General features: G+C 47.7%; 2 protein-coding genes across 3 annotated transcripts in view; one reads left to right on the plus strand and one right to left on the minus strand.

Annotated features, from left to right (window-relative positions):
• The window catches only part of RARRES3 (retinoic acid receptor responder (tazarotene induced) 3), a 6,432-nt gene extending 1,854 nt beyond the window's left edge, over positions 1–4,578 (plus strand). The window contains exons 3-4 of the mRNA XM_011993583.1: positions 2,723–2,991; positions 4,269–4,578. Of these exons, the coding sequence (XP_011848973.1) occupies positions 2,723–2,991; positions 4,269–4,361 (362 nt within the window). The 3' untranslated portion in view covers positions 4,362–4,578. The remainder of the gene's footprint in view (positions 1–2,722; positions 2,992–4,268) is intronic.
• Positions 4,579–9,364: 4,786 nt separating this feature from the next.
• HRASLS2 (HRAS-like suppressor 2) overlaps positions 9,365–10,283 on the minus strand; it is a 15,688-nt gene continuing 14,769 nt past the window's right edge. For both annotated transcript variants that reach the window (XM_011993441.1, XM_011993440.1), the window contains one exon: positions 9,365–9,662. In XM_011993441.1, the coding sequence (XP_011848831.1) occupies positions 9,561–9,662 (102 nt within the window). In that variant the 3' untranslated portion in view covers positions 9,365–9,560. The remainder of the gene's footprint in view (positions 9,663–10,283) is intronic.

Genomic DNA, 10,283 nt, shown 5'->3' on the forward strand with positions numbered 1-10,283 from the left:
CCTCCCGCAGCAAAGCTGGGCTGCTTCAGCATTGGGATCTCTCTAGCTCAAAGTCAGTTAACTTAGCATGCAGAATCTCATACGACTTAAACCAGCCAGGTTTCTTAGGTCTTAAAGAAGAAAGTTTCTCAAAAGGAACAATGTTTCTCCGTGCTAGATCCTTTGCCTCGTATGTTTTCACAGAACCAGGTGTCTTGATATTACGTACTTAATTGCTCCTTAATGGGCGCAATTCTCACAGGTTTATACATTTTTTTAAAATTCTCATACAAATGCACAGCAAGCAATACCAGTGATTTATTTAACTCATTAATAACAGAAGCAGCAAGATGACATAGCCAGTTAAAAGCAGAATGAAGGAAACATATGTATGGATAGTCAACGAAAGGGGAAAAAAACGAATGCAGAGGACAGGCACAGTGGCTCACTCCTATAATCCCAGCACTTTGGGAGGCCAAGGTGGGCAGATCACTTGAGGTCAGGAGTTCAAGACCAGCCTGGCCAACATGGTGAAATCCCATCTCTACTAAAAATACAAAAATTAGCTGGGGGTGGTGGCGGGCATCTGTAATCCCAGCTACTCAGGAGGCTGAGGCAGGAGAATTGCTTGAACCCAGGAGATGGAGGTTGCAGTGAGCCGAGATCCTGAGATGGTGCCACTGCACTCTAGCCTAGGTGACAGAGCAAGACATTGTCTCAAAAAACAATAACAACAAAAATGCAGAAATGAGACAATGAGACTGCCAAATTAGGTAGGTGCAGGCAAGTTCATATTCTCTAAGGCAATGCCACTACATAACTCTTGATGTTCTCTTTTCACTAAGCATTTACACTGTCACTGGACAAAAACCATTCCCATCACTATCAGAGCAAGACATTTGCATCTTATCAGTTTTCTCCAACCCATCATCTCCCAGGCAGGGTTGTAAAAATGTCTGAATTGAGGAAAATAGTAAATCAAGCCCACTTAATCCAGATGACCTTCAGGGACCTTGTAAGACAAAGCATGGCAATGAAGACACATGGTCCTTTTTGTGCCTAACCTGCAGGATGTAAAGAGTCTTTTTTTTTTTTTTTTTTTGAGGCACAGTCTTGCTCTGTCACCAGGATGGAGTGCAGTGGCACAATCTCAGCTCACTGCAGCCTCCACCTCCCAGGTTCAAGCGATTCCCCTGCCTCAGCCTCCCGAACAGCTGGGACTACAGGCACACGCCACCACACCCAGTTAATTTTTTGTATTTTAGTAGAGATGGGTTTCACCACGTTGGCCAAGATAGTCTCGATCTCCTGACCTCGTGATCCGCCTGCCTCGGCCTTCCACAGTGCTGGGATTACAAGCATGAGCTAATACACTCAGCCATAAACAGGCTTTTTTAAGACAATTTTTCTTTCTTTCTTTCTCTCTTTTTTTTTCCTCTGAGACAGGGTCTTACTCTGTCTCCCAGGCTGGTGTGCAGTGATGTGATTATGGCTCACTGCAGCCTTGACCTCCCCGCGCTCAGGCCAGGTGATCCTCCCACATCAGCCTTCTGAATAGCTGAGACGACAGGCATGCGCCACCATGCGCAGCTAATTTTTGTGTTTTTTGTAGGGAAAACACAACAGGTCTCACCATGTTGTCCAGTCTGGTCTCGAACTCCTGAGCTCAAGTGGTCCACCCGTGTAGGCCTCCCAAAGTGCTGGGATTACAGGCATGAACCACTGTGCCCAGCCAACAGGATTTTCTTAAGTGGGTTCTAAGTGCAAACATCAGCCTTGAGATTAGAAACAGGGCAAGAGAGGTAACACACCTAATTATTGTGCGCATTAGGTACTATCCATTTTAATAAAAATAACACCTGGAGTCACTATATAATGCAATTGGGGTTCCATTGGTTGACAGCTCTTCTGTGTACCTCTCTATGTGCCTAGAACTGTGCGAGATTGTAGGACAGAAGACACTTTACAAAGGATTCCCTCAACACCAGCTCAGTGCAGTGGAAGGAACCTGCACTTTGGGGCTTAAGAGAAGCAGTTTCACATCCTGATTCTAGGACTTCTCATAGCACGGAAAAGTCTCATGATATCTCTCTCAGCCCGATACTGGTTTTTAAATTGAGATGATAGTATTTTCCTTGAAAGTTAAAAAGGAAATTAAATTAGGAAGTATGTGTAACAGCACAGCATGGTAACTGAAACAGTGGGTACTAAACGAAGTGGATCTTTTTCCAAAACACGAGTGTACAAAGCTGAACACGTAATAAATATGCTTTACCATCATTGCTTATAATGATGAAAATTTTTCCAATACCTAAATGACTGATAACAGGGGATTGGCCACAGAAGTGATGCACATGCATAGCATGGAATATGGTAGCAGCCACTGGCAATCATGACATTCACTGACTTGAACAAACATTCACACCTTATTTGATTAAAAAAGAGAGAGCAAAATCTATTAGCTGGGCGTGGTGGCCGGCGCCTGTAGTCCCACTACTCGGGAGGCTGAGGCAGGAGAATGGCGTGAACCCGGGAGGCGGAGCTTGCAGTGAGCTGAGACCGCGCCACTGCACTCCAGCCTGGGCGACAGAGCGAGACTCCGTCCAAAAAAAAAAAGCCAAATCTGTGAATCCTCCAGTCACATTTGTGAAAGGATAAACAGCAGTAGTTCCCTAGTGGAGATTTCAAGCCCTTCTCTCCCTACTTCACCTTCCCCTGCCAGTGAGAATGCCTCTGATTGCAGATGGGTACCCCGCGGCTAGCTCCTCCAGTGCCTTCTCAGTCGTGGGCGGCATTGCAGTGGTGAAACAGGAGCTCCTGAAAGATGTGCTGGAAGGCTGTAACTATCGGGTCAACAACAGCTTGGACCGTAGGTTCGAACCACTGCCCGTGGGGGTGATCATCAGTTCTGCCAAGGAGTTGGTTGGTCAGAAGATGAAGTACAGTATTGTGAGCAGGAACTGTGAGCACTTTGTCACCAAGCTGAGATATGGCAGGTCCCACTGTCAACAGGTAAGGACCTCTCTGGATAATCCATCTCCCCTGGGAAGGTCTGCTTGGGGCTGGACTCACTGGGCTATGCAACCAGGCGATCACCGTGAATGATGCAAACGCAGCCTCTTGGAGACCCACTGACTGAGAGTCAGGACCTCTGAGCTCCAATGCCAGATCTGCTTCTAATCCACAGAGGGTCTTTGGACAGGTCCCTTCCCCTCCAGGCCTCTCCATGTGCAGAGTGGGTGGATGGAGGACCTCTGAGGATCCTTCCCCTCTAAACCCTATCCTGAAAATGACTCCTGAAGTTCTGGGGGTCATCAGGAGAATCTGGGCCAACCCAGGACTGTGACAGGTCCCGCAACCCCCCAAAGAGCACTTAGGTAAGGGACGCTCAGGGTGCATGGACCTGTGTAAGAGCTCAAGGACATTTGTGTGTAAGATCTGCAGCCTCCATCCCTTGTCTCTTCATCGGCTTTCACATTTGTTGCCCCAAAACACACAACTAATAAGTGGCAGAACCAGGATTGAAACCCCGGCTGTCCTTTCTAGAGTCTCTGCCTGTGATGCCTACCGTGTAGCAGCTCAGGGCCCCTGGCCTGCGGGACTGAATGGATGCGCGTCCTTGATGAGATGGGGATGATGGCAGGAGGAGAGGCTTTGGGGAGGGAAATCGAGAGTTTGGCATGGCATGTGATGTCTGAGGTGCCCATTAGAGGCCCAGGTGGAGATAAGGCATGGAGTTGAAGTTTAGGCTGAAGTAGAGCTGGAGATGGAAGTTTCCAGGCTGCAGTTGGGAATAGTACACAGTGACCCCAGGGCACGCATATGGCCATGGCCTCCCTAAGTCTCCCCTCAGCTTCTGCCACAGCCCTCCCTGTGCAACGGTGTAGCTCAAGGAGGACTCAGACTGCAAAACAGTCCCCAGTCTGGCCCCTGGAGCTCTGGCCCTAGGAAGTGAGGCACAAACCTTCTTCCTCGCTGCAAATCCGAACAAATGTCCTCACCTGGAAGCTCTCTCAAAAGGATTTCATGGGCACATTCTAAGGACAAGCCCAGATAAACCCAACACCAAGAAGTGGTCACAGCCCAGAAAATGGAGTCCCTGGGGATACAGCCAACGGCTTCTCTGGGAGAGGATTCTGAGCCAGTCAGCTGGGAGAGAAAAGAGGAGATGCCAGGCCGTAGGGGAGGCAGGAGAGAGGGGAGACGGGGAGGAGTTCCAGGCTCTTGGGAGGGAGAAAGTGCCAGCCTGGCTTGCTGCGAACGCTCAACAAAAGCTGCTTGCTTTGCAGGTGGAAAATGCCGCGGCTGATGTCGGTGCGTTCGCGATAATTGGAGCGGCTGTTGCTGGATGCTCTTTTGCGATTATGAAATACCAAAAGTGACAGCCTGAAGCAGCCACAAAATCCTGTATTAGAAGCAGATGTGGGGGTCCCAGTGGAGATGTGGGGGTCCCAGGCCTCCCCCACACCTCCAGCAGCCTGACCCTCGTGCTCTGTCTCAGGCTCTCTCTAGATCCTTTCGTTTCCTTCTCTCGCTGGTGAAAGTATGATCTAATTGAAATAAGATTGAAGGATCAATAAACAGCCATCTGCCCCTTCAGAAAGGAATTCTACCATGTTTTTGTAGACTTCTGAATCACAAAGGAGGAAAGTAACACTGAGTGAACACCCACTGGATAGTCCCAGCAATTTCCAGCTGGGTGACTTTGGAGAAGGCTGTTGATTCTCTGAAACTCAGTTCTTCCATGTCAGGTAATGTCAGGAGGATCACCTAAGAGAATGCATACATGGCACCCAGCCCCATGTCTGGTACGTAACAGATGTTCAGTGAATTGTCTTCATCATTCTACACAGACATAACATTGACGTAATTGCATGTTATTAATTTTACTCTCAGGGAGGTAAAAAAAAAAACTCAATTACCTCCCGGTATTGTCTCATGTGGTGCTTAAATCCACTCACAACACCTACGCATCTACCAGCATCTTCCCCGTTCCCTTCCTCAACTGGCCCTCTTTTTAGAAAGCTTGTTTTTTTTTTTTTTTTTTAGCTCAAAGGTCTGAGTTCTCACCCACCTGTGACTACTAGATGGAGTAATACTCTTTCCAGGCCCAAATTGCCATGGCTCAAGCTGGTCCTGGGTGGAATGCTGAGAATTAGCTACCTCTAAATCTCCCTCCACTACTTCCAGCATGCCCTGGGTGTGGCTCCGGAAGTGCCCAGCTCCCCATGTTTCTGTGCTTCCTCACTCCAGCCTCTACCACCAGTGACCCTACTCAGTGGCCGCTTCCATGGTGGTCACTGCAGCCACCACCACTCTGCCTTCAGGACTGAGGACATCACCCTCCCCTGGGTTGTACTTTTTCATGCGTGAGCGAGCTGGTTGGTCCCTTAATTCACCAACACAGTGGAGACCAGGCTGTAATGATTAACGAGACTCCCCTGGAAGCTCAGGGCTATTGGAAGGTTGAAGAACAAAGAGAATAATTTATCATTGCTACAATTAGAGGGGGCTCTGCTTAGATTCCTGGCTGAAATACCAGGCTCCATTTGGGGATTGCAGAAGCATCCATGCCTGCCTTGCTCCAGGGCTACCTCCACATCAGAGGGCCCAGCTGCTCTACCCAGAGTCCAGGTCTAAAAACCAGAAGGCACAGCAAGAGAAGAAGGCTTTCTCACTTCTTGTGATCTAAGGCTCACCTCCCCAGATTTCACTGCCTGTCCAGGATCAATTGTTCCAGTGTGCTGGACAATGGGAACATCCAGGCCCTTCCAAGGTGTGCTTGACCTCCATGACTAGGTCAGATCCCGTTAGGAGTCTCAGATGTCCACGTGTCTGCACTTCATGTGATTCTCACAGTTGCAGTGAACACTGATCCATGTGGTTATTTTACTAATGTGCCTTTCCCTGCCAGTATTTTTGGAACAGTCCAAGTTTGGTACCACTGGGACCCCAGCATCAAGTACAATGCTTAACTTTCTATAACCACTTGATAGACGATGGATTACAAGCCAAGCACAGTAGTATGCACCTGTAATCCCAGCTACTTGGGAGGCTGTGGCAGGATTACTTGAGCCCAGGAGTTCGAGATCAGCTTGGGCAACATAGTGAAACCCCATCTCTCAAAAAGGAAAAAAAAATAGTGGTTTACTTAATTAACAAATTTATTAACTAATATGTAGGAAAACAGGGCCGGGCACAGGGGCACACACCTGTAATCCCAGTACTTTGGGAGACCAAAGGAGGATCTCTTGAGCCCAGGAGTTCAAGACCAGCCTAGGCAACATAGTAAGACCCTGTCTCTACAAAAAAATAAAAATTAAAAATAAAAAAAGATTAGCCAAGTGTGGTGGTGCATGACAGAGCAGGACCATCGCCGTCTTGGACAAACATCAACATTCTATGTTCCCGTTAATTAAAAAACTGCCTAAATCCAGCCCCAGAACATCATCTCCAGGACATCAGGACATTTCCCTATGCTGGGAAACCAACTCCCAGGATAACCAGGAACATTCCAACCCTAAGATAAAACCCTTTCCAACCAGAAACATGCCAACCCCAAGATAGGCTCCCCTCTGACCAGAGACATTCTAACCCTACAGTAAACTTTCCCTCACATAGAAACATTCCAAACCTACAATGATCTTCCCACTTCCTAAACTCTTAAATATCCTTAGTCCGTTAGAACACTCATGACCAAAATCAACCAGAAGCTCCTCTCAGGTTTATTCTCTAAATAAACCTGTCTTTGACGGTTGAACCCCTTTTTGTGTTTCTTTCCTCTTTCTTTAACACTTAGAGTGTGTGCCTATAGTCCCAGCTACTCAGGAGGCTGAGGCGGGAGGATCATTTGAGCCCAGGAGTTCAAGTCTGCAGTGAGCTATGATCAAAAAAAGTACAAGTAAAAAATAAAAATATAAAACATGACCACTCTTCTCAAAAAATAAAAAATAAAAAACATGACCACTCTTCTCAAAAAAATGTTGTGGCCACCAAAGGTTAATGCACACCAGGATTGTGTTGCTGTGAAGTTGAGAAATACACTGAACCAGTTCCAGACCTCTCTGGACTGACTGCCATGAACTAGATTTCACTAAATGTGGAATATATATATATATATATACACACACACACACACTCATATATAATACATATTTTATATATATTATACATATATATGTAACAAAAGCATACTTCATTTTTTCATAAGTTCATTAAATGGTTGTACCACCTCTGGACAGTCCTTGGTCTCAGCAAATCTTTTTGCTAAGATTAAAAGTAGCTGAAGGCCAGGTGCAGTGGCTCACACTTGTAATATCAGCACTTTGGGAGGCCAAGGCAGGTGGATCACCTGAGGTCAGGAGTTCGAGACCACCCTGACCAACGTGGCAAAACCCCATCTCTACTAAAAACACAAAAATTAGCCAGGCATGGTGGCAGGTGCCTGTAGTCCCAGCTACTCAGGAGGTTGAGACACAAGAATTACTTGTACCCAGTGACGGAGGTTGCAGCGAGCCAAGATCGCACCACGGCACTCCAGCCTGGACAACAGAGAGAGACCCTGTCTCAAAAAATAAATAAATAAATAAAAGTGGCTGAAGAGAGCATGCATATATTCCTTCCACAAGCTGTTTTTCAGCTCAAGAAATTTTTAAGAAACTGATTGGTGCTGGAGAAACAGGAATCCTGGGCTGTGTGTGGTAGGACTGGATTGTCCTTTGTTGTTTGTGTCACTCTCGAAGACAGCATCCCTCTCCCCACCCAGGAGTGACGGGACAGCTGGCAGGACACAGAGAGGCCCTAGTGCTGCCCTCCTGCCTCATGGACAATGAAATGTTTTGCTTATGTGCATCCACCAGAAAGTGCTCTGAAGGTGGTTGGGATCTGAGACAACCAGGACATAGGAGGAGCAGGAGGAGCAGGGGAGCTCCCAGTGCTGCCTGCCCTATTATCCTCTTTCCTGGGTGGCTTAAAGTCTCATTTTGGGGTAAGAGAAACTAATTTAAGACATGAGTAGGGAGGGTCTTAGTTCCTGCAAAGATCTCCTCAAACCATCAGGAAGTCCCATGGTTGGACCTGGCCCCTCCTGCAGAGCCCTGACCCTTGGCACTCAAGACATAGAGAAGAAGGAAGCCGTCATGAAAGTGCAATGTGGAAGGACAAGGACCAGGGATAGGGCCCTGGGCTCTGGCTCCAGCTCATCAAAGAAAGGGATATTAAACACAGCTTCTCCTGCCATCTCTGTTTTGGCCAACGTGCCCAAATTGACCACAACAGCTGTTCTGTGTTTACACACTCTGAAGTCAAAATCACTAGCCACGTCCTCAGGCTACGTGCTCTCCATAGTTCCCGGGAGGTGAGCAGTTTTAATACTGTGTGGACAGAAAGGGAAACTAGACTCAGAGTCTAAGCCAGTGACCCAAGGTCACACAGTCACTAAGCGAAGGTTCTGGATTCCCTTCAAGTCAATTTGACCCAAAAGTCAGTTCTTTGGGCCAGGCCACTGGAATGTTCTCTGATGAGACTTGCATGGGCAGTCTCACCCGCTGCCTTGCTTGATGTCCCAGGATAGCTCCTGTATGCCCACTGCAGATTTCGCAGGCTCAGGCCTTGGAGCAGCATCACTCAGTGCAAGCTTGAAGCTGTGGGCAGAAAGGTCAGGAGCTGCTCAGCCCCCCATTCTCTCACTTCCTGTGAAGAAATTGGTGCAACTAAAGATGGCGGATGCACCCCAGAAGCATCCTCCAGGGGGAGACCTGTGTTTCCCTGGGGCGGTGGAGGGAGGGAGGAAGTGTTCAGGGCAGCCACTTGTCAGGGTGACAGTTATGCTGAGAGCACCTGGAGAATCTTCCTGGCTTGCAGTCACCTTCTCACTAGGTCCTCACGTGGTGGAGAGAGTGTGAGCTCTGGTCTCTTCCTTTTCTTTTTTTTTTTTTTTTCTGAGATAGAGTCTCATTCTGTCACCCAGGCTGGAGTACAATGGCATGATCCTGGCTCACTGCAACCTCTGCCTCCTGGGTTAAAGCAATTCTCATACCTTAGCCTCCCAAGTAGCTGGGATTACTGGCACCTGCCTCCACACCTGGCTAATTTTTGTATTTTTAGTAGAGATGGGGTTTCACTATGTTGCCCAGGCTGGTCTTGAACTCCTGACCTCAGGTGATCCTCCCGCCTTGGCCTCCCAAAGTTCTGGGATTACAGGCATGAGCCACTGTGCCCGGTCTGGACTCTTCCTTTTCACATAAGAACACTAATTCCATCCTAGAGGCTCTACCCTCACAACCTAATTACCTCCCAGTGACCCCACCTCCAATACCCTCCCACAGGTGGGTTAGAGTTCAACATATGAATTTGGGGTGTGAGAGGAACACAAGCATTCAGTCTATAGCAGAGCCCAATGATGTCTTTAATAGAATTCATACTAAGCTGCATTTCCAAATAAATTTTCCTATGCTTTTAACTCCATTAAAATAAAGATTCATGAACACAAAACAGTAAAATCAGTAAGCCAAACTCCACTCCTGCTGGCTAGATAATATTCCTCCATAAGAATTGGTTGTTGTTGGGACAATTTCTTGGATTTATTGCCTTTCCCGCCTGCTTCTGGCCAGCAGCAACCCCACAAGGCCTGCAGCAGCCAGCACGCCTGCTGCCACACTTGCTGTCGTGACTACATCAGTGACCTGCAGCGGAAGAGAAGGCAGAGCACACTCAGCATCAGGGCAGGACCACGATACATACACCAGGAAACTACAGCTCAGGAAAGACTCATCTGGCCTGGTCCTCTTCATTTGAATCACAGAGGGAACAAATATTGGCTGGGAGAGGGGATGCCAAGAGGTCAGGCCACCCAGGAAAGAGGAGTGGAGATGTCTGGTGGGCACAGAATGAATGGAAGAACAAAGCCATAGGTGTGATATACACAGAGTCAAAGAAGGAAAACCAGATACACCCTGTGGGTATTAAAAGCATAATAGGCCGGGCGCCATGGCTCACACCTGCAATCCAAACACCTTGGGAGGCCGAGATGGGCCGATCGCTTGAGCCCAGGAGTTCCAGACCAGCCTAGGCAACATGGTGAGACCCCATCTCTACAAAAAATACAAAAAAAAAAAAAAAAAAGAAAAAGCTGAGAGTGGTGGTGCACACCTGTAGTCCCAGTTACTCAGGAGGCTGAGGCAGGAAGATCACTTGAACCCAGGAGGCGGAGGTTGCAGTGAACCAAGATTACACCACTGCATTCCAGCTTGGGTGACAGAGTGAGTCCCTGTCTTAAAAAATAATAATAATAATAATTTAAATAA

This window comes from Mandrillus leucophaeus, unplaced genomic scaffold, assembly GCF_000951045.1.
Source record: "Mandrillus leucophaeus isolate KB7577 unplaced genomic scaffold, Mleu.le_1.0 Scaffold43, whole genome shotgun sequence".
Taxonomy (NCBI): Eukaryota; Metazoa; Chordata; class Mammalia; order Primates; family Cercopithecidae; genus Mandrillus; species Mandrillus leucophaeus.